The following is a 25593-nucleotide window of genomic DNA, read 5'->3' as shown; positions in this document are numbered from 1 at the left end:
AATACTGGATTCATTAAAGTTATAAATAAATTCTAGATATGAGGTTGTACCATTCAGGTATCTCAAAAATGCATGAATCTCCTCCTGTGGTCCCTTCCATAAAAAGAACAAATCATTCAAAAATCTAGTATACAATTGTATGTTCTTCCAAAAGGGCAAATGAACAGAAACCTGTTCTCCCAACCTAATATATCATTGGCGTATACTGGGGCACAGGCTGCCCCCATTGCCACTCCTTGGATTTGTTGAAAATATTCACTTTTGATTAAAATACAAAATTATTTTCCAAAATGAGTGACATTAATTCACAAAAATGATCTGATCATGGGGAAAGGCTTGAACACATGAACAAGGTCTCTTCAAATAAAGCCAACCCCTCCTCCCTCGCAATCACCGAGAACAAGTCTTTAGTAGGAAATCCCAAGAATCCCTCACTAGATGGGGGATACTTTCAACTAGTGGCTTAATCCAAGAGTCAACAAATACAGCAAGAGGATGAGTTTTGGACCAATTGGCTGCTACAATGGGTCTAAAGGGAGGTTCCTCTATGTTTTTATGTATCTTGGGAATTTCAAAAAAAGAAGGTATAATGGGGTATTTCTGATAAAGAAACTGGTAAGTCTCTACACTAATTCTTTGGTTCAGCACATGTTCCTTAAGACAGGAATCAATTCTGGAATACGCTATATTAATTTCATTTTTAGAAACTGATTTGTAAGTCATCTCATCAAATAATATATTCTGCATAGTATTGGAATAATCACAGGAATTGTCTAACACAATCCCACCCCCCCTTATCTGGTGTCATGATCCGTATCCAGGAACACAGACCCCTCTAGGTAAGGGCCCTCTGAGATCCAACTCCCACTCTGTTTCAGTAATTCCAAAAAGTTGCCACAAAGAAGGGTTATTGTGGGGTTGGCATGGGGGATTGGGGGAAACTTCCCCTTCAAGTCAGTGTCCCCCATGAGGGATTAATCTGCAGAATCTTAGTGCTTTCTCTTGCACTTAATCTTACTGTGTCCCTCCCCGACAGGAGAATCAAGGGGACACACAGAAGAAAAAGAGAGCTCACGAATGCAGGGATATCTGGGGACCCAAAGATGCAGGATGTCCTGCAGCCACCTGGTGCAACTGCACAAACCCAAATGCTTGGGGAAAGGAAGGATCCAATGCCTCTGCCAAAACTCCCCTCTTCAAGTGGGAGAAAATCCTCTCTATAGCATCAAAATCCAAAGCAGGGTAACTGGAACCAGCGCTCCTCGAATCCAAGGACCTGATCAAGATCCAGTATTCATTGCCAACCCCACCAGCTCCAGTGCTGAGATCAGAACTGAAATGTCAAAAGCCAAAGCCCCAAGGGGCTACAGATGATTCCAAAAGTTGGAACATTGATCCAGACGCCAGAGCCATGGCTCCAAACACCCACCTTTGATAAAGCCTGAGTTGAGAATGCCAAGGAAGACGTCTCTGCCTGAAGATGTCAAGCTGTCAGAGCTGACAAGACTCCAGGGGAGGAAGAACCGAAGTTGGAGCCAGAACCTCAGGCAGCAGAAGAACCCACTGATGGGGGCTTAGAGAACTTCCTCGGAGGAACTGGATCTGAGGACCGGATCAGAACAGGAGAAGCTTGAGTCAGATGTGGGAAGGGAAATGATGCCATTGAAAATTATGCTGGTTTTAAGCAACAGAAAGGGGGAGGGCAATCTGCCCACTAAAGTTGAAGGGTCTTTTGCTAAAAAGGGACTGGGGATGCTGAAAGTGGAGAACTGAAAGTAACACCACTATGACCTAAAAATGGAGCTGAATGGGAATTGTCAGACCCAACCATACTGAAGCCCAAGATTTCAAAGGCTGGTGAACTGTTGGCTCTGCCTGATCTTTGGTTGATAAACAGGACCATTTTCAATCCTCTGTCCCTTTACTGTGGGATCTGGAGTCCTTGTCCTGGGATCGCTCTTTTTCCCTCTTCTCCTGTCTCTTGGAGGGAGAGGTTGTTGAAGGCTGGAGCAACCCCTTCATAAGTTTGGCCCATCTTTCATTAATTGCTTAAGCTCTGATTGTGTGCATCCTGTGGCAGCAATCTGTGTCCGCATGCCACACACTTCTTAAATCCATTTTTTCCTTCTCCATAACAAAAATGCACAAATCCCCAAACAGATAAACTATCAAACCACTATAGGAAAAAGCACTACAAGACACACCACAACCATGCTATGACAGACCAAATAAGTATAACTAATGTATCAATAATAATGATAACAACACAATTATGTAACAAAAACACCTAACTACTTAACTGCCTAACCGTATCTAACTACCTATCTTCTTTTTTTTTTTTTCTTTTACAGAAAGCACAAGGGGAAATAAGGGCGGCAATGCCCAAGGGAGAAAAGAACACATACAACAGAAAAACATCTACCACTCTCCTATGATAAAACCGGGTCTATATCATAATGTCGAAGTATTACAAGTTCGAATCACTAAAGATCGAACTTAAATGATCGAACTGTAATACTTTGAAAGTAAAAAAAAAAAAAAATTGCTCTATGCAGGGGGGCAAGCCCCTCTGCACCCTCACACCCCCTGCTACTTAAATACAACACTTCTGAGATCACACTTCAGTGCAATACAGTGCGGAAACGGAAGATTTCCGTTTCCTACACTGCAGCGCAATCTCGGAGTGGGTATATTTAAGTAGGTGGGGGGCACAGGGGGGCTTGCCTCCCTGCTTACACCCTTTATGTTTTTTCCCCATTGAAAATGCCATTGACATCATTTTGAACTTTTAATAGTTTGATCGCTTGAGTTCGATGTTAAGAGATTTGAACTATTAAAAGTTCGATTATGTGACATAGACCCGATAAAGCCTACCTAACCTAAAATCAACACACACTAGCACAAAACTAAGCGCAGAGCAGAACAACCAAAAAAGTCTCTATTAGTCCAAAAAGGATACGGCTATTGGGAGCTCTCAAGACCACAATCCACTCTTGATGCCAGCACAAAAAGATCTGAGGACAGAGTATTAAGAGCATTATGGGTACAGGAGGCAGGGCTCTTGGACTGAAGACTCTGACATAGACAGTGTCAGATGTGATAACTCACAAGCTGAAGTCAGACAGAACAGACAACATCAGATCAATGGCTATATGATCAAGAGGCATGAATAAGAAATGTAATAGTACTAGTAGGGCAGGTGGTTTTGTTTAGACTGGCTTTTGAAGGCATAGCAGGTAAGGCAACTATGACTGAGTGAGTGATGTCCAGTTACTTTTGTAAGCAGAACTAAGCTAAAGTGTTTGCTTCAGCAATTAGATAAAAATGGCAAGAATGTTCTAATGTAATGTTAGCAAGAAATGGCTGAAGAAAAGTTATTCACATTATGTTAGATTAAAAAAGACATCACTTATTAAGTTTCCTTTAATTATAGGAAACTGTCAGAATAAAAAAAGGAGAGACAATTTTATATTTTTACATATGAAAGGTTCCCCCCAAGCAGGCTTGGAATGTTATGTACACTTTTACTAGCTATTACCTAAGGAGGTAGAATTGAAGCAAATCCTGTCCTATAAATCTGTGTTTATTTAGGAGAAGATGGGAAATGGGGTGGACTGCGTTAAGGGTCCTATTGTAAATACAGTACATAACAATTGGTTGACATGCATGCACATCAGAAGGGATATTAGCACAAAAGGTCCTATCCACAAAAAACAGCCTATCCAAGTTTTGAACCACACAGTTTTGAGAAACCAGATCTGCAGATCTCAAAAAAGACATTTTAAATGAATAATTTCCTCAGTTTCTGGACTCCACAATGAAACACTAACCAAACAGGCCACAGATATATTATAGAATACCTAAAAACATAAGCTGATTACCATACCCAGCCTTGAACACAGGCCAATTAGGCGGCTGCCTAGGGCGCCGCTCTAGCATGGGCACTTTTCTAGTAATCTGGATGGTGTAGAAATGCCAGGATGGGGGCCCCAAGTGGTGTGTGTGTGTGTGTGTGTGTGTGTGTGTGTGTGTGTGTGTGTGTGTGTGGGAGGGGTGCTGTAGAGCCCTTTCGCCTAGGGCACCAGTTGACCAAAGGCCAGTCTTGCTGATTACTAGGTAAAGCAACTTTACATTCAGTTGCTAGAAACACAGACACAGCTACTCAAATGTACCCAAGTTAAATTGTAAGTAAGTCTGTACTAAAGTAAGCAAAGTTAATATTCAAGAGGAAAAGAGACCAGCCAACTGCACTTAACTCAGTAATTACTTACACCATGACCTGTGATTACAGGTGCTCAGTATTATGAACGCAAACAGATATGGTTATTCGAGGTAAGGGTGCAATTTTATAAACTCAGACTAATAACAAAGCACAAATTTAGCAGGATTTGCTTTGGCTAAACAGTTGGGATTTTCAGTGGTGGATGAAGTGCAAGAGAGTCAAATGGTCTGGGAGAATCATCCCAATAACATAGCTAGACAATAGCAGAAGTCAAACTGTGAACTTTTCCCTGTTATATTAATTTAATAACAGGGAGTAGAATCTGCAAACTTTGGCTGAGTATTGTGAAAGGCACAGGGATCACACCTGGTCTGGCGCAGGGTCACAATTACATAACCAGGGAACAAGAAGGCCCAAAAAAGAAGTAATGTCTTACCACAATGTTCCATCTGTGTTGCTGATCATTTTTCATTCATCACTGATGGGCTGTCGGTTCCGTTCTTGCAACAGAGTTGGCCTAATACCAAGCTCGTGCCAGCCAAAAAACTCTCGAGCTAAGCTTTTACCCATAGTGCCCTTCTCCCTGTTACCTCAGATCGAGTTTGCCCAATATTAGTAAAGCAGAGGCCATTTCTGCGCAAGTGCCCTGATAAACCACCTGGACCCAAAGTATCCCCCAGGAGCCTTTGGAGGGGGAAGGAGGGTGGGAAGTGATGAATGAAAGAAGATGAACAACACAGATAGAACGTTATGGTAAGACATAACTTCTTTATCTGATGTTATTAATCTTCTTTCCATTCATCACTGATGGGACAGAATCCCCAGCTACCTTGTGTTCCTTGGGCGGCCCTTATGGAAAAACTTTCCTGAACACCACTGAGCCAAAGGCAGCTCTCCCTCTGGAGACCACATACAATTTGTAATGATTAATAAAGGTGTGGGGGGTAGCCCATGTAGCTGCTGCACAAATATCATCCATGGATGTTCTCGAATGGAAGGCTACAGAAGTTGCCATAGATCTGGTAGAGTGGGCTTTAACATTCTGTGGTATAGGTTTTTTCGCAAGTGAATAGATGTAGTGCATGCAGTCCCTGAGCCATTTAGATAAAGTCACCTTGGAGGCAGAATTTCCCATTCTAGGTCAAGAGAAGGAAATGAAAAGTTGGTCAATTTTATGCATTGCTTTAGTTCCGTCTACATAAAACCTCAATTGTTTATGCACATCCAAAGAGTGCAGACAGTATTCCACTTTATTAGTAAAATTTGGGAAAAATACTGGCAACTCAATGGTTTGATTGATAGAAAAATCTGAAATAAGGGAAGAAAGGAGGGGTTCGTCCGGAGTGATACTCTGTCCTTGTGGAAGAGTAAATAGGGCCTTTTAATGCACAGTGCATGGAGCTCTGAAATTAGTCTGGCCGATGTGAAGGCTACCAGGAAAAGGGACTTCCAAGATAAAAATCTGAAGTCACACTTTGCTGCAGGCTCAAAGGGAGGCTGAGTTAAAGACTGAAGAGCTAACGTGAGGTTCCATGGTTCTATATGTTGTTTGACTGGAGGCCTAATGTGCAAGACCCCTTTTAGAAATGTTTTGCATAACCGATGAGAAATGAGGAGAGAATTATCAAACCCATCATGAAAGTTAGAAATAGCCACTAGACGTACTCGTATGGTAGAAGCTGCAGCTCCATTCTCAAAAAATTTTGACAGATATTGTAAGACTACTGTAACTGGAGCAGAGTATGGGTCTAGCATTCTTTTTAGACCAAATAGAGAATCTCTTCCATCTGTTTAGATATAGTCTTCTGGTGGATGATTTGTGTGAGGCCAAGATAATGCCACGTACTGGTGAGGGGAGGTTATCCAGCCTGGCAATTAACAGAAATGGAGAAACCAAGCTGTCAGCTTGAGATTGGATAGGTTCAGGTGACTCAACACTTGGGTGTGAGAAATCAGGTCTGAAAAAGGGTCCAGAATCCACAGTAGACATAATAGGAGAGGCCAAAAGAAAGGGAACCAGACTTGCCGAGGCCAAAAAGGGGCTATGAGGATCACTTTGCATTTCAACCGAATAGCTTTCCTTATGAATTGGGGAATCAGAGGAATGGGGGAGGTAGGAATATAGCAGTCCCGTGGGCCAAATCATGAATCAGAGCATCCCTCGGGGACTCCCCCTGTGGGGGAAATAGGGCAACATAGCTGGTGCATTTGTTGTTTGACGGGGAGGTGAATAAGTTGCAGCAAGGCTGGCCCCAACGGCTGAAGATTTTTGCCGCTATGTTGGGACTGAGGGACCACTTGTGAGGCAGGAGAATACATCTGCTCAAATTGTCTGTAATCACGTTGGAATTCCCTGGGATATGTGCTGCTATCAGAAAGCGGTTGGAAGCTATCGCCCACTGCCAAATTCTCATGGCCTCTCAACATAGGGGATGGGACTTGGTTCCTCCTTGCTTGTTGATATAGCAGACTACTGATATGTTGCCTGATTGAAGTGCGATTGTCCCAGAAGAAAGAACAGACTGGAATCCTTGCAATGCTAACAGCACTGCTCTCAGTTCTAGAACATTGATATGCAGTTTGGCCTCCATTGTGGACTATGTGCCTTGGACTGCCTTTCCCAGAAAATGGCCCCCCACCCTATCAGGGAAGCATCCGTGGTCACAATGGCCTTGAGTTGGGGAGGATAGAATGGGCGGCTCCAAAGATCTGTCTCTGGCTTTATCCACCAAAGAAGGTCCTGTTTGCAACGATTGGTTATCTGAACCTGAAAGCATAGTGGGTGGTGATTTGGAAACCATTGAGATAGTAGAAGCCATTGAAGTATTTGCATGTGGAGTTCCCCAACCGGCGCTATCGGTATAGCAGCTGCCAAGGATCCTAGAAGCTGAAGAACCTCCCTTGCTGAAGCTTTGTTTTGACAGAGTATCACCTGGAGCTGGAGCTTGTTTATTTCTGCAGCTGCTTCTTCCCTTTGATTGGGTGGAAAGTCAGGAAGTTTTGTAGGAAGCTTTGGACAAGTGATGAGGGGAATGGTGTAATCTCTGGTTATAATTTTCTGCACTCAACGATTGGAAGTTATTGATTGCCAGGCAGCGTGGTGCAGAGAGAAACATCCCACCAACTGCTTCCAGAGGAAAGCAATTGGGCCGCTCTTCAGAAGCGCTGGTAAGGCTGCCCAGAGAAAGAATCCCTGGGCCCCTGATTACATGGATCCCCTCTGCCTCGGTAGGGGCATCTTCCTGAATTGTTACCCCCTCTGCCCCTGGGGGTATCATCGCCACGTGTGGTACGGAAAGGACCCTGAGATTTTTTGTGCCACAATTTTCTGCTCCTCTGGTTCCTGGAAAAGGAAGGTTGTAGATTGGAAAAATGTAGACCTATGGCAGACAGGGTCTTACCATCCTTTTCACACCTGGCTAGAGTGTCTTTCACCTTAGGGCCAAAAAGGGAAGATGCTTCGATTGGAGTGCTCAGGAAAGAAAACTTAAAAGGGCAAGAAGTCACAGAGACACATCCAGGCATGGCGTCTCATAACCATGCCTGAACCTGCCGGTCTAGCCGTCCCTTCGGTTGCATGTGAGAGTATCCTCATGAACGAATTGGAGATAAGGTTGCAAGCTGCAAGATCCTTTCTCGTGGCTGCCGCAACCACCATAGGATCAACTGGTAAACCTGTAGACTAATGTGGGTTCTCCTCTCGGGGGGAGGGGGGGGGTAGTATCTTGTCAGGTCTCCGAGGGATCGAAGCAACAGAATCAGGGTTCTTCAAGGTGTGCTGCACCACGAGTTGTACCAGCTCGTCCATAGGTGGGGTCAGCAAAGAGGTAGATGGCTGGGTACGGAAAGCCTGCAGAAACACGGACTCCTCAGAAGAAGGGTTAGTGGGCCTCCAATCACCCCTCTATTTCAACATTTCAAGGATGTCCCCAAAGGAGACATCATCAGGGGATGACTGTGGGGACCCCTCCCCGTTATCGAAATCTGTATCCTCTGTCAGAGGCTCTTCAGGAGAATCTACGTGCTTCCTCTTGCACATTCTCTTCTGTGGTGGCTCCTCAGCAGAGGCCTCTGAGGAGGGGGGTTCCTGTAATGGGGTCTCCTGCATCTTTCATGCACGGTGTCCTGAGCAATGACTTGTGTCAGCTGTAGCTCAGGGGAAAAGGAGGTCTGGGGTTCTGACGTCAGTGGAATGCTTCCAGAAGCAAGTGCCCTCTCCATAGCTCGGAAAGCAAGTCCGCCCGAAGAGGGATGGGAGCTCAGAACAGAGAGGGACAAACTCGGAACTGGAGTCATACCCCGCTTCACTGAACCTGGTCCCGAGGGAGGAGCCTCAACCAGGATTGGTGCAGACAGAGCTCCCGGCACTGCAGATGGAACAGTAGACAAACTTAGAACAGTACTCGGTGCCGAAGAGCCAGCAGCCCAATCACAAAGCTGAGGAAGGCTTGGTTCTGAAGGGATGCAGGCAAAAGGGAAAGTCCTGGAGCCACAGTGAGGTCCACTACTGGCTCTGAAATGGGAAGTACTGAAAAGGACATCTGAGCTGAAGACTTTGGAACCAGTATGGTCAAAGGAAGAGAGCAGGATGAAGTCCGTGGAGAAACCAACCCAGGTCTTGCAAGCGGATGGGTCCTAGATGGAGTGGGTAGCCACCTGGCTGTCAAGAGCTGATCCACAAGACGCACCACGTCAAACTCTGAAAGGCTCCTCGTGGATCTAGTGGACACTCCCAATGGGGAGTCAAGTTGTTCTAGGAATGGACTATATACTTGTCATAGAAAAGGATCTGCTGATGGGGAGTGTCGGGTCCGTGGTGTGGAGTCTATCGACACCGATGTCTCAAGTTTGGAGACAGGAACCAGTGGCGTCAAAATTGTCATTACTGTGAAAGGACTCGGTGTTGGAGGAGCAATTGAAGTCGACACAGAAGGTTCAGTAATAAACGGAATCACAGAGGTAGGCATCAAAGGCGTGCACTGTGCTGAAGTGGCACTTTGTGCCGAAGCAGGGGCAACCTTTGAAATATCGGTAGTCGGTGCCATAGACAGTATCGGTGCCGAAAAAGGAACAGCAGTGGTCGGAGCTGAATAGGTCGGCGCCGATGAGGCGGACTTATGCTCAGAAGACAATTTCAGTACTTTAGACTTAAAAGACTTGCCCAGGTCACCAGAGGGTGAAGAGGGAACAGAGTGGGACCTTTTCTTTTCTTTTGTAGGAGGGAAGAGACCTCCGGCGCAGAAAGGGCCTCTAAAAAGGGTGTCTTTTTGCGCTCATTTAAAGTGCGCTGACTAAAACTTTGGCAAATCACACAAGGAGGTTGCACCGAAAGATGGAGCACCCCCAGACAATAAACACAGTCATCATGAGAATCAATGTTAGGCAGTTTTCCCTTACAATGCTTACAACCTGACATGCCTTTTTTTATCAGACAATGTAAAAATATAAGCACACAAGTTAGAAGGATAATAATACCCCCCCCAATTTATACATATATATATATATATATATATATATATATATACGAAATAAGGTGAAAGAAAAAGGAAAAATACCAACAATGGTATTTAAGAAATATTGCGAAGGGTAGGGAGAACGGCCGTACCACCAATGGTACTGAAGATTACCAAAAAGGTAAGAACAGAAGGGTAAAAAAGGCTATCAACAGGTTCAAAAGTAAAGAAATATCAAAATACCAAAAAGGAATAAGGAGTAGATGCACAATATCCAGGAAAATATCAAAAACTTAACACTTTAACACTTAGCTGAGATCTGGCTTGAATGCGGCTTTACGGCTATGTGGCAAATGAGATCTGAGGTAAAAGGGAGAAGGGCACTATGGGTAAAAGCTTAGCTCAAGAGTTTTTTGGCTGGTGCGAGCTTGGTATTAAGCCGACTCGGTTCTGAGGATGGAACCGGCAACACATTAGTGATGAATGGAAAGAAGATTAACAACATCAGACTGGCAATTCCTTTTGCATTTAAAATTATACAGGACTATGCTGGGGTCTACAGTACTGAGCTATAGAATGCTATGCCCAGCGCTGATGAGACATCTTAACAGATCATCAGTAGATACAGAATGTATGGCCTAGCCTGGCTTTTGAGTTTAGCAGGTGTACATACTTTGCAAAATCACACACTAGTGGTTTACTGTGTATTTTAGGGCTTCTGTTAACGTTTAGTGTTACAATAGCTCATGCACCTAGCCTACTGCACAGGCATACAGTTTTCACTTACAGTACTTGATAATCAACTACTATACCAGTGGTGGACTAAATGGTTGGGACTGGACTTGTGTTGGAAGTATGGAAAAAGCTTAAATATTCAGCTACATGCAGTCATGTCTCCCCACCACTGGGCATAAGCACACCCTGTAAGAAGTATTTTACTCTAAAAGACACAATACTGTAAGGCTCAGTAATCTGTTAGCCCTATCTGCTTTATACTATAGTTATACGTGACATGCATGGAAGCATTACAGTGTGTGTGTGTGTGTGTGTGTGTGTGTGTGTGTGTGTGTGTGTGTGTGCGTGTGCGCGAGCGTGTGTGTGTGCATGTTGGAGGAGTTCTGTGTTTAAAAACAATATTAATGTGAACTTTGTACTACCTTGATGTGCTTAACTGTTACTTTACTGCTCTACGACTACCCTGCAGGAGTCCTGCTGGGTATTTCTACACTTCTTTCTAACAGGGTCTAACCTTAAGTCCTACCACTCTAGCTTTTTTAGTACGTCTCTCAACTCTGGTGCTGTAGGGGCCCTATTAGGTATTTTTTTTTTTTCAATAATATCTTTTATTATTTTTCAATTACATAACTACACACTATAAGTATATACAATATATACATGATTGCTTCCAAACGTTACATAAACATTATACATTAATACAAATTATTAAAAAGGAAATACCACATGAGAAAAGTCAACAGTCTGTATTATTGTTACAACCTATATCTAATCTAAGATTGGATCTATCTTATAAATATATGTCCTAAGTAATAGTGGACAAGAACCCCTAGGCCAACACAATATTGAAGATTTGCTCCCATATTTTTCTATTATTTATGCTTTTCTTATGGTCATTGATTAACAGTTTATGCGCTAATATGTGTCTTATTGCTAATGTTCTAAAATTTTCCCAAGATGTCTGAGTCGGGTTCAACCAATTTGAAGCTATGTATAATTTCATTAATAAACAGATATTCATGATTCCTTGTGAAAGGGTCCAACCTTTTGCCCTAATACCATGATATTCTTTGTTAAGTGGAGTAGAACACTGATCACACTAGACCTATTTCAGCCCTGCCAGGGAGCAGACATAATAGATAAATGACATTAAATACAGAATGAAAAACAAAATGAAATATATGTACGTATTATATACAACATGAATATCAGAGCTGGCTTGAGGGTATACAAATAGAGATGTGACATTATATACAGCGTGAATGACAAACACAATATATGCATGCATTACATACAGAGTGTATATCAGAGTTGGCATGTTGAAGGAATCACAATGGAAAGTAGAATCACAGCATACAAGCCTTCAGATCCAAGATGTCAGCTGGAATCACCTGTATATACATTAAACAATGTTGTCACAAGCTACTGTGCCACAAGGGAGCCCAATATAATGCCAATGTGTTGATGAACCTATCAGGCTGGACACTATCGGGGAGAATATGTTTCTGTATACATGCGTATCTACAGTTCTGTGAAATGCTGTATTATTTGGGTGGGGGGGGGGCACATTTTAAGAAGCCTGTTGTATACACTACTAAGGAATGCGTGTTGTATAGCAGCCTTTGCAAGGTCACTGCAGCCATGGCAGCCCTACTAATTCACAAGCTGTACAAGGGTCTACATGGCAAACAATCTGCTGAAAACAGACTGGCATCTATTTACAGCCACATATACACGAGGCTTCATATTTATTACTGATTTGGCTTCAGCTCCCCATGCATTCCCAACCACTTCACCATAGTGGTGAGAAGTTACATTACCCATCTTCAGTTTTTCCAGTTTTACTTCTGCTGTGGTGAGGATCAGAACCCAATTCCATTTCTCGTAATTGCGAGCCGGGACTGTGACCAAAAGTTAAGGTCTGCGTGCTTCCTCTTTAAATACATGGTCAGCAAGTCGTCTCCTGGAATTGCAGTCATTTTAACTTGTATATCAAGCTTATGCCTTACCTTGAGCATAAACTGGTTTGGGATTCAGTCCACCAACATCCTAGCAGAGGAAAGTTTTTAACTTATTGATTTTAATGCTGGAACTTCTAAAATTTATCCTGTGTATTCTGCAAATCATTTATTTTGACTACTGAAGGGTCTAAAAAAGACAGGCTGAGGATTACAATTTTTGTTCAGTATTTGCACTCCCTGGGCAGACAGAATCCCATTGGCTTAAGGAATAAAACAAGTAAAGCTGACCCAAAGGCTAGGTGACAGGCTATTGACAAGGGTCTGATACCAGGTTTAACTGAATACAATCATGAAATGCTTCACTGGACAAAGCAGAAATAAAAAGAGGGAGGCTCAGTTGTTATTGAGGATGAGATTTACAGGACCTATAAATTGGCAAGTGGCCTGACAGTATGCTCTAGAAAGTGTATTCATCTCATGAGATGAATAATCATAAAGGAGGAACTGAAAGCTTCAAGGACTAACCATGGAAAATGTATACAGGGTTTCAAGATGACTACTTTTCAAAAGCTCCACTGTTGTTTTGTCACAAAACGCTTCCAGTTCACTCCACATCATAAAAAGTATGTTACATCAGTACTGCTAGCTGGATAGCAATCTTGTTACTTTCTCTTTTTCTCCAGAGGGCATGCCAACTCCATACCTTTGCACTCTTTAATGACAACTGCATTTAACAATCCTCTTCCTCGCACTTTTGTGACAATGTCAGAAGGCAGCTTCATAAGTTCATCTCGCAGTAACCTCCCCATTTTTTCAGCATTTTCTGAAAGCTTCTCTTCCTCAATAACCTAAAACAACAAAGATAATTACATAGAATGCAAACTACTCACAACTACTAACAGAAAAATGTAATACATTTGGTCTACAACAATGAAAGAAAAGTAATATGAGGTACTTGGCATAATGATAGATTCTTCAAAGAGTGCCTTTGTCAAAATAATTTTGACTTTAAGATTTGCTGTGCTGCAGAAACTAGTACCAGTAATCATATTTTCAGGAGTCACTGCCATCACATCTCTGATAACAGCATATAAAATTAGTGATACCTAATTGTACTCTCCATTCCTTATCCAGACTCACCTTTCTTCAGCCTCACACACCCATAGCACACCTAGATAGACTGGATGCAATAGAGATCTGCAAGACACCAAGGCTTAACAAAATGGCAAGACTCAAAAGACGCTACAGAGAAAGAAACATGACTGCGTACACTACCACTGCGCGCGCACACGCCCGCACACACACACACACACACACACACACACACAAAAGTTATGTATTTACCATGAGGACAGACTTGGCCGAGCACATCTGTCTTGATCAACCAAAAGGACTAAAACTACTGGTTTTCACAGTCAGATTGGCATGCAAAATATTCCAAGGCTGCTTAACCCCTCTCCTTAACCCATAATGATCTGTCAGCTAGATCCCTCTCCACATCTCAGCTGTGCTGCCTGAAAGCTGAACACAGTTACAAAAACAGTAAAGAAACTCCTGATGATATCTTCTGTATGTCGGGGAAAGAATGAGGGTATGTTGATGAGAATGTATCTACTCATCTCAATTTCCCATTTTAGTAAGTACAAGACCTTCATATCTGTGATAAGAAGGCTTGTTCCATTAGTCAGCAGTACGTGGCTGCAAGCTTCACCATGTGCATGACTCCCAAAGGAAAATACATTAGATCACTTCCAAAAAAGATAGAGACCTAGAAATTACACAAGTATTCAGCTAAGCCAATGTAACAGTCTCAGAAATAACATCTAAGGATGTATTTTATATGCAGAGAGGATATTGATTGCCTACATTATTCATAGCAGAACTTCATACAGTTTGTAAGCTGTTTAACTTCAGTAACTCCGAAGTCCATTTTTTTTGTAGTGATTTCCTACATTTCACATAGCAGAACTTCATACAGTTTGTAAGCTGTTTAACTTCAGTAACTCCGGAGTCCATTTTTTGTAGTGATTTCCTACATTTCTCATAGCAGAACTTCATACAGTTTGTAAGCTGCTTAACTTCAGTAACTCCGGTGTCCATTTTTTGTTACAAAATGTGATAGAGAGAGTAGAAAATGTTTACTGACTGAGCTGGATCTGTCCATGTAAATCTATGCTGTATGTGGACATCCATGTAATGTAACACAGATACACCTCTGCTTGAACAGTTAGCAAAGAATGCAGGCAAACTATTTAAATAATTAAGGTTTGTCTTGGTGACTACTTGTGCATAAAATATTTGTCTGTATGACATCCTATTCCTATGGAGTACCAAGGAGGGAATTTTTTTTTATGCACAAGACCTGTATTTCACATATTCTTCTAGTGGATCTGATGGCCACTAGAAATAAATTCTTCCAAGCTAGATACTTCAAATCACATTTAATGGCAAAGTCAAAAAGCTGAAAAATCAATTTCTCTAAAACAAAAATATGAATTGCACAAAGAGATGGAATCCCTGCAGGCTGCGGTGGTGCAGCGGTTAGCGTTATTGCCTCACAGCAAGAGGTTCTCCAGTTCGATTCTCAGCTGGAATGCCTTCTGTGTGGAGTCTGCATGTCCTTCCCGTGGTTGAGTGACGTTTAAAGACATGCAGGTAGGTGCATGTGTGAATGGGTGTGCCTTTGTTGAAGGTTGGGCGTTGGGCTGGCACCTCGGCACCATAAAAATCTACTGCCAATCATAAGTGGACCGGCATTCCGCTATGGCAACCCCTAACTGGGAAAAGTCGAAAGACGTTACTTACAAAGAGATGGAATCCCTAGACGTAAGTTGGGTCTGGAAAGTACCTATCAAGAAAGTTTTGCAAACTTTGAAGGACGCCAAAGATAAACTGCCGGGCCCTTGACAGAAGTTGGATATGGTAGCAAGGAAGACCACTCTGGAATAGTAACTTTGGCCTGGATCAAGAAAATCTAAAGGATATAATTTAAAACTGCTGCTATGGAGATGTAAAGAGGTCTAACCCTTTGGAAGTAGCCAAAATAGAAAAACTTATACTTACTTTTGCACTTTTTTCTTTTATAAGGCCTGCAGACAGAGATGAGCATATAGACTACCCAATACAGGTAAGAAGAGCCCTTGAAGTTTACCAGATGTGTGAGAACAGAGCTCTGGGGGGGGGGGGTCTCAGATGTAGAAATCACTCCAAAATATGAGCCTACATCAGAAGGAACCGCATATGTCCACAACAGTGCAGGACTATGATAAGGACTCTGTTCTTGTTCTGCCTAGCTTTCTGAGTGAACCTCAGAAAGAGAAGAAATGGGGAAAAAATGTAGAGGAGTCATGGGGATCATTTCTGGACAACAGGGTCCCTGGGACATTTTCCAGTATAGGGATGAGGGAATAGAAGTTGATGAATTTGGCAATGGCCAGGGATGTACAGAAGCAACACCAGGGCCTCTGCTAGTGATGGCATTTTTTTTTTCCAGAGAAAGACCTTGGGACCACTACTCGTCATACCTCTCAACCTCTCAGTGCAATAAATCTGGACAAAGTTATAAATAAAAGGAGACAAAGGCCTAAAAATAGGGACAATTTTTAAATACTGCTTTTATAAACTTAGAAAGCTGACAGAATAACAGGTTTTGCATTAGCACAAATTTTCTGAAGGTTATGAAGTCTGAAATTTAAATGTCTGTCATTGTTTTCTAATTTCAGTCTTTAATGATTTGCCAGAAAAACATAATTTTATTAAAAATCAACAAAAAATAGGAGGCAAAAATCTGGACATTCTGTGAAAATCTGTAGAGTTGAGAAATATGCTACTCCTTTGAACATCACTAAGCTGCAATTGAGCACCTCTCCTAGAAAACTGGCCTCCTCAGGAGTACAACTATCAGAAGTGAGCCAGTGACAGCCCATTCCTAAAATTAAATGGATTCTCAACACAATGGGGTAGGAGTATGATCCCTCTGTTTATGTACCAAACAACTGCCATATTGTCACTTTGAAAGTCAGACAGCACTTGAGATAGGGAGGCCTGCAATGCCTACAAAGTGACGAGGACCACCCTCATTCCTTAAAAAGTAAGGATGTGCAGACCCGCATCCACCCATCTGGGTTTTTCTATCCTGACAATGCTCCTCAACCCCATCCTAGGGCAGAGGGTGACAGCCATTTCGGAGGTAGGGGTTTGAAATGACTGCCCAGAGTAAGATCTGGAGTGTGGAGTTGCCACTGTAAATGGCACTTGCTGATCAGAAATCTTTATTAGATTCAACATGGGTCCTTTAATGGTGTCCACTGCTCTCAGAGTCCATTGGATTATACTCATGCAGAACGTCACATGAAGAATATAAATTATATTTGCCATGGGTTCCAATGTTCTAACAGAAAGTTTTACTGTGACAGAGTACAACATCTGGGAAACCATTACCTGTATATACAAAATTTTGACTAATGGAAGATGTGCTTTGTAGGACAGCCTATCTAAAGTACATCATAAAAAGGTTAGTATCTGCATGGACTACATTTTGGTCTTTGCAGTGTTTTCTTTCTAGTGTTCATTTTTTAATTCAATTAGTTAACATTAACAACAACTCATATAATGAGAATTAGAGCATTAACATATGTTCTGCTCCATTATATGACCACCTAACAAGGAAAACACATTCATCATCACGGTTTACCTTCAACTACAGTCTGCTAATAAATCTCGGTGAAGAGAATTTCATGTCAAATATAAAATCAGGATTAACCGCTGCTGAAATATGGAACAGCTGTTTAAATGCCTGCATAAACAGAAGCAGCCTTAATCCTTCAGTGGATACTCTAATATCAGTCCAAACCAAAGCAAACAGCTAAAAGAAGAGTCTACTTCTCAATGGCACGTGATTCACCAACTTAACACTCAATACACACATTAATACTGTAATCAAGGATGGTAATTATTTAGGAAAGTTCAGTTGTGTAAATAAACTTACCATAACAGTAGATGTTCAAATGGATTACTTATACATATTATAAAGACAGAGGAAACCTTCAGACACTGGGTCCAACACATCTTGGTTTCGTCTGATTGTGCCTACTCAACCAGGTAGACTTTTTTGGGAAAGCACCAAAGCTATGAACAAGGGCAAACTGATGCACACTGCCTATCTTGACCTTGCTAAAGCATTTAACACTATTGTCCATTTGATTACTATCAGAAAGTTGAAGTAAACTCCCTGTGTCACTCACTGGATAGCCTATTGGCTAACAAATAGATCACATGAAGTCAAGATAAGGGACTCTACCACCACAAAAAGTTCAGTCACTAGTACAGTCCCTCAGGGCTTGGTGCTGGGCCACATCTTTTTGGGATCTACTTTTCAGAAGTCAACACTAACCTTAAAAGCCTCAGGTTAAGCAACCTTGCAGATGACTGCAAGCTCTGCGCAATCAAAGAATTCCTCAAGGACACCAATATTCTCCAAGAGTGCTTGTAGGAAACTAATTAGTGCCAGAGACATGGTCTAAAACTGAATGCCAAAAATGTTCAATAGTATTCTTTGGAAAGCCAGCTACCCCCAAGAATTACCACAAACAATACACCCTAAAAAGTAGGCTCAGAGGTAAGGGACTTGGGAGCATATCTGGACAGTGACTTGACCTTTGATCATCATGTATCTACTGCTGTAAGGAAATCATTCTGCACTTATCATCTTTTAAGTATGGCATACAGGTCCAAGGTTGTCACTGTCCTGTGTAGTTGGCCCTCATTAGGCCAGTCATTGAGTACACTGCTCCCTTCCAGGCATAAGAAACAAGTACAAAGGTTCCTCACAAAAAGAATACAACTGTTAACCACATGAAATATACAGACCACATCAAAGCTTTACTTTTATACTCGGTCTCTTACAGACCACCGAGCATTGATCTGTATCTAGTTTACAGGAATCATCTGATCCAGTACTGATGGATTTGCTGAGCATCCACAAGTCTAACAGTATTAGAAATACCAAAATGAAGGATCTAAACCTTGTATGCAGCAAAACTAGAACATGTTGGAGGAACAAGTACATGTGTCAGAGACTCTAGAACAGGCTTCCCGTCTAAATGCAGCAGTGTTTTTGCCTGACCTTATTCAAATATAACATGGACTAATGTATTATGAATCGGAATTTACCCGTGGAATGGCACCTATGCTCTTGTTGGACAGAGGCAGCTTATAAATGTCCTGCATTTAAACCCAACTAGATGCCCCAGGGTAATTTATCCTTTCATTTATAAATGGGAAAACATACATGCTTAGGCTTAAAAGGCCTCTTTCGGCCATTAGCCTAGTAATCATGTATGAACCTATGCATCAGTAGTCTACGCTATATAGGATGTGTCCTGCCAAAGATCAAATGTCTGGCCAGTATTCAAAGCTTTTGGGCATCTTCCACACAATCGTATATCAGAGGAGACACAAGGATGTGCTAGTATCAAGGAAGATGTACAGGTGCCAACATGCATAGCCTTTCTTGCCTTTTGGAAATGGGTGCTAGAATCCAAATGTATGCAGTTATGTGCAAGAAAGGGGAAACGACTGGGATAAGGGGGGACTTCACTTGGAGAGGTGTGGAAACCCCTAAACTATGAATAACAAGCTTTTCATCAAAAGAAAAGAGAATTATTTAAACTCTGCCTAAAATATTTAAGTTGCACTTATAGCAACCCCTGTGGTGAAACTTCCCAGGATGTTTCCTAAAAAATAGTTAGCCATTAACATTTTTAGTTTGTTCTGGGACCTTAGTCTTGTAGCTTAATGTGTAGTTGTGGAAAGAATGTTTCTGCATTATACTGTACTTCTATTTCCACAAGTAGGATTACTTGTGAAAACTATTCATTTGTATTTTAAACCCTGCTGGACTTTAGTTTTGTAGTTTCTTTACAGCTGTGGCAGAACTGTGAGCTACTGCTAGATTTGAGCCTTTTTTAGTCATTTATTACTGTATTTTTTCCACAAACAGTGTTACTGGTAAATTTCTACAATGTCTGGTGCATTTAAACTGTAGTACAATTTCAATAGTGAGAGTATTGTTTCTCTGCCCCAGGATTTGAGCTTCAGTGCTTTTATAGTGTTGATATTCTATTTTTGCAACTACAATTTTAAATTCTGCTTATTTTTTACCTGTTTAAACTTACATTCTGGTGCCTTCTGTCACCTTGTTCTTTGTAACTGCCCCATCCCCCACTGAGTCATAAGTTGAAGTTTCTGAAAGAGCTACAATATTGCCTTTATTTGATTAAATTACTCACTAGTAAGCCTACTTTTTTCCCCAATCCTCCCATCCTTTTTCTATGGTGGTCTTATAACGCTCCCCACTTTTTCCTGTAGTTGTTTTATAAGACTGCGTCTCTAGCCTCCACCCATTATGGTAATCTGATTTCCAAAGTCCCTCCCTCCCTTCTTTTATAGCTACTCTCTGTTATACTCTTCCCACCAACTGTTTTCCATAGATCCATGACACTGTGTGCCCATGCTACCTCCTTTACTACATATTGCCTCCGGCTCATTTTCCCAGAGCTCAGCAAAGCTTGTCACCCTAGAATGTGTTACAGAAGTGTTTAATTGTATCTGGTGCTATCTAGGCAAAACAAAGTTCTTTTGATTGCTACATTACATTTGCTTACGTAATTTGAGTGATCGCTACTGTTTCCTGCTTTTATTTGTGATTTCACTGTATTTTTGTAAAAAGAAATGCTCTTCCTCACACTGTTACTGTTGTAAGACTGTCTTGGAATTGCCTTCAGCAAGGGATTTCCAGCTAGTTGTTTAACTGGTTTGTGGTAGCATTGCATCTTCTACTGTGTTTTGAGGACTGGGTTTATTCAACTTGTGGCAGGAGTTTGCCTGATCGATCTTAGTTGGAAAATACTCAAAAAGGCTCACAGTGTAGTTGTTTTATTGGCCAGAGGTCTAAAAAGCTAGTTTTCTGTTTTTTTTTCTGTGCTGCTCTAAATGTGGCATACTTGTGATGAGGTGCTTGCTGTGCAGTGGTGGTTGTAGCAAACACCTAGAAAGGAAAATTACCCTAATGAATGGTCCATAGAACTATACCCTGTAAAGCAGTATATGCAGAGCAAATACCTTGTGCGCCGACAAGCACAGAGCAGCTAGTTGGAGTGCCAGCACCTACAGATTTAGTACAATTCAGTATAGTGTAAACGTTAAAGTTAGTAAAATTTAGTACTGTTTAGCATAATCTGCCCCAGAAAAGCACCCTTATTAGTCTGCACCAACAAAGCACCCTTAATAGCCTTCTAACCTCAATACACCACCTCCCTGTAGCTCACCAATCAAAGGACTGGATAGCATGGATATGCAATTACCTAACTTCTCTACGGCCACCTTCGTGGAAATGGGCATTTTGAGACAATGTAGCAACTGTCTCATGTTTAGTGACAACCACTTAATCCTTAAAGAAGCAGACACAATATGCAAGAGGTGTACTTAGACAATGACACTGGAGGCTACACTCTTGCACTTAAGTTCAAATCAGGTAGTCAAACACACACAGCACACAACACACACATACACTAACACATGGTGAGGCACTTATTGCATTTTGCACTTAAAAGCAATCTTCCTCAACAACAAAGATTACCTAGACAGCCCATCAACAAAGCTATGCCTCAGGAAGGGCAAAGGCACTTAGAAAAAAAAAAACACCACTTAACACCATTCATACAGTTGCTCTCAATGGAGCCCCAAATACTAAGCCCCTAAGACAAGGAAACACACTTCCCAGGACTGTCCAGAGAACTCTATTGTAAGACATACTGATGCTCTCTAACCAGGCTGAACAAGGAAAAGATAACGGTTAGTTCTTATCTGGAGCCAGGATCCACCAAATCACACACACACTCATGTAAGTGTAAATGATCTGAGATGTTCTACCTTGGACCTTATGAAGAGAGATATTATGGAGCTCTTAGACTGTGTCTCTGCTTGGTATGAGAATAGCAGTGAGCAAGATATTACCATCACCAAGGATGATGCCAGACTATCAGCAAAAAATTATTGATTTCAACAAATGGCGGTCTTTCTGCTGTCATTCTAAGGGGATCCACTATTTGGCAGCTTGGGAGGACATGGTTAACAAAAATGTTGCTTTGCCAAGGATGGTCTGTACCCGTCCCCTCTAAGCTTTTGAATACCGGCTAAAAATGCATTCGCCCTCACAGTGCATTTTTTTAGGCAATGCCAAACTGGCAAACCTACAGCAAAATCAACTCAACTGAACCTCAAGGTGTTACTGCTTAATGCCAGGAGCTTAAATACTCCCTCAAAGCCCTCCTCACACATGAACTGGCAGAGAAAGGCACAGTAGAACAATGGCAGCAAACCCATTCATTATGACAAAATTCCACTAGCTTTATAAATTTACCTATTCTTACAGTGTTGACTAGATGAATTATCTAGACATACTTCTTGAAAAGAAAACTGATTCTGAGTGCTACTCCTCTGTATTTTCAGGAAGAAGACATTTTCTAACGCTTACTTATATTTTGAGAGCCGTCACCCTTTTCACCAAAAAAGGTTGGTGGTTAATGGCCAGCTGGCTATGTTCTATCTAATAACATCTAACGATAATATTTTTAATAACAAAATTAGACTTCTGATTGGAATGTTTGTCGAAAGGGGTTATCCTTTGCAGCTCTTAGAATAAAGTAGTAAAACATTACACAGACCAGATTTCACATATTTTGAGAATCAAGTCTGTTCCTCCTGATGGCATTGTTGATGTTGAGGATTACTGACAATTTTGACTTCACCCATTTTCACCATGCTATACAGTACGGATGTCTTCTGTTACACAATTATTAGATTTTTATGGGACTTGTTTTTTCCCAGTGAAATAAAAAAGTACATTGGGGTCCTGTGATTGTTTTTTTCCAAGAGTAGGAAAATGAAATCTCTTTCAGAAATGCCAACCGGTGGAAAAAAACTTTAAAGAGGATCCATGGGTCTATGCATAAATGTGGACCCTGTAAATTCTGCAGGTTCATTAATGAGGGCCCATATGTATCGGTAGAAAACTTTGCCAGGACCATTCCTTGTCCTGGAAGGTGCGACTGCAACACCTCCTTTATAGTGTATTGTGCCACATGCAGCTCGTACAGTGGTTTCTAGATTGGGAAAACAATTAGAAAGCTGAAAGAACGAATTAGGGAGCACATTTGTTCATAGGTTCATACTAGGCTATCTGCCCTAGGGCATTTATAAGCCTAGCCAGAGTGTGTTTGGCTTTCGCCACCCATTTTAAATGGGTTTTGCATCTTTTTATTCATCATATTTACAATATTTACACACTTTCTTCAGCACGTTGTGATTTAGTATTGTATATATTGTTTGCTTTGCCTTTTTATACTACTTTTCTATATAGTACTTATTATTATTGTATCTTAACTTCATCACTGTTGTGTGAATTTTATGTTTCTGTGCTTCATGAATGTAACATACTACAACTCCCATAATTCTTATTTGTGACACCGCCTGTTCTGTGGTATCCACCTGATTTGATTGGCTGTTATTTTATATTTCAATGCATCATCGGTAGTAGACAAAAATTACTCTGATGAAGTCTATGCGAAGTTGATTTTAGACAAAACTGCTCAGTTTTTTATTGTATTTATTTCAATAAATGGTTGGTTGCAGTGCTGGTTGTGCCTTTTGTGTTTGTAAGTCTGTAGTAACTCCACTTGTCCATCTTGAAGAAAAATGAGAACCACTGCTGTCTAAGCCAAAAGGGAGTTACTTTTTGGAGAGTTCTTTTAGATCTTTAAAAGATCTCTGGTTATCAGGGGAAGGGGGAAGCATATAGGAACATTCTTGTCCATGGGAATGAGAAAGCGTCTGTCTTCCAAACCTTTCTGCAAGGAGTCCCGGAGCAGAATTTTTCAACTGTCAGTTGTGAATGCAGTGTTCCCCACAGGTGAATTATCTCAACCCACAGTTTATGTACCACATAACGGTGTTGTTGTCACTGATTACCAAAGGAGGTCCATGACTCCACAAATTATTCAGGGTTTTCAGTGCATTTAACAATCCTGCAATTTCTTTGATGTTTATGTGTTTCCTTTTGGAAAGTACACTTGCATAAACCCTACTTACGTGTAACAGTAAATATTCAAATTTCACACTGCTTCAGTGACGTGATTTCAGTGCCTGCTCAAACCCTAACTGGCCGCTTTCCAGAGCTAAGAATCCCCTCCTCTGACTCTCTGTGATGGGGGATCTGCTAAGGAAGTCAGTTGTTCTGGCATTTAGTGCTAAGTAGGAATAACCAAGAAAGACAGAAGCCAGAACTGCCTGAAACCAACCAATCAGCAGCCCCAAAACACCAACATAAATAAATAACCAAAGCTAACCAATAGCACAACTTGTACGTATACAATCAAACTATTTACGAAATAAGGTTGTTGGTGGGTGGGTGCTGCCAGTGAGGCAGTGTGAAATCTACTACTACTGGTGACTAGGTCTTACGCAACTGTATTATGTTCATCATTCACACTGCCTCAGAGGAATATGGGTAGATTCCAATGCTTACCCTAACTTGAGAGGAAGAAGGATAAGGATCCAGGAGTCTCTGGAGAATGGCCTCACAAAACCTGTTCTGGAACTTGAGAAATTACTCTGTAAAGTTATGAACAGAAGATCAGGTTGCTGATCTAGAAAGCTTCTAGAGTCCACACCTTTCCAATATGCCCCAAAGAGGATAAGGCTCTGGTGGAATATGTCTTAACCTTACCCGGAAGAGATTTACCATGGTGGCTGTAACAAAAAAAAAAAGCAGCAGAGGACAACCAATGAACAATCATTTGGTTAGAGACAGGCTGACGCTTCTTAGTCCCAGAATAGGAAATAAACAGCTGTTCAGCTTTCCTGAAGGGTTTAGCCTTATCTAGGTAGTACCTGTGCTGCTAAGTGAGCATCCAAGATAAGCAGAATCTCCCTTGATTTTATGTTCCAGAAAGAAAACTGCCAGATTAATGGCATAATTCAGGGTAAACTCAGAAAAATTTTTGGGCTGAAAGATGGATTAGTGTGTAAAAAGTACAGTTGTGTAAACTCTTACCATAATGGTAGATGTCCTTGCCTTCACTGCTGCAGTATTCTTAACAATATGGGATTCCCACCCACAGATGCCCGACATCCGGCCAGTCTTCCAAAGACTTCTAAATTTAAAAGGTATGCCAAACGTCACCATATGCTTCCTGCATAACATAGGGCATAAATGTGCCATTCAGGCTTATCACAAACGGAACTGATTGCACCAGGAGTAGCACCAGTCCAAGGAACACAAGAGATAATGTGTACATCCAGGAAGGTAAAGAACTAGAGGGTTGAAGGGAGGGAGTGAATATTGCAGCAGTGAAGGCAAGGACATCTACCATTATGGTAAAATTTTACACAACTGCACTATGTCCTTACATTCACTTAACGATATGAGAGAGTGCCAAAGCTCAAGAGGAAACTTGGAAAGAGGAAAGGGGAGAAGTGTCCCCTAAAAAAATATGAAGAACTGAACTAGCAAAACCAGCCCTAACTCTAGCGATACCATCTAACTTTTAGTGCTTGGTAAAGGTATGCACAGAAGTCCAGGTAGCTGCTTCAAGAATAGAATTAGTATCAAGAATAGAATTAGTATCCAAGTATCCACAGCTCTAGCAGAATGAGACTTAAGTGAGAAAGGAAGGCTCCTGCCATGAAAAGTGTAGCAAAAGGAAATAGCCTTAGAAATCCAAGTAGGAATAATTTGCTTGTATAAAGCAAGTGCCAAAGATCTAGGATGAAAATAAACAAATATCTGATCAGATTTTCCTGACAGTCTTGGTCATATCCAAATAAACTCCAAGTTGCCTACGCATGTCCAAAGTATGCAGCACCCTCTCATTGTCAGTTTGGGGAGAGGTGAAAAAGGTAAGCAGATTGATAGACTGATTAAGTGATTGCTTATTAACCATCTTCGGCATAAAAGAAGGGTTACTGAGCAAGGACATTCTGTCCAACCATCTGGCAGAAGTAAGCACCAATAAAAGAACAATCTTCCAGGAACAATGTTGCAAGGACACTGAAGCAGGAGGTTAAAAAGGAGTCTGAGTCAACTTCTCAAAAAAAAAAAAAAAATAAGATTCCAGGGAGGAGGAACAGGCTTCCTGTGAGGTCTAATATTAAGGACACCTTT

At 41.5% G+C, this 25593-nt stretch overlaps 1 protein-coding gene across 2 annotated transcripts in view; it reads right to left on the bottom strand.

Annotated features, from left to right (window-relative positions):
- Positions 1-25593, bottom strand: part of OAT (ornithine aminotransferase) — a 1138382-nt gene that overhangs the window by 10538 nt on the left and 1102251 nt on the right. For both annotated transcript variants that reach the window (XM_044056006.1, XM_044056004.1), the window contains one exon: positions 13075-13219. In XM_044056006.1, the coding sequence (XP_043911941.1) occupies positions 13075-13219 (145 nt within the window). The remainder of the gene's footprint in view (positions 1-13074; positions 13220-25593) is intronic.

The sequence above is a fragment of the Protopterus annectens genome, chromosome 14.part0 (genome assembly GCF_019279795.1).
Source record: "Protopterus annectens isolate FY-2018-M chromosome 14.part0, PAN1.0, whole genome shotgun sequence".
NCBI lineage: Eukaryota > Metazoa > Chordata > Ceratodontiformes > Protopteridae > Protopterus > Protopterus annectens.
This window is presented reverse-complemented; position numbering and strand designations above follow the sequence as displayed.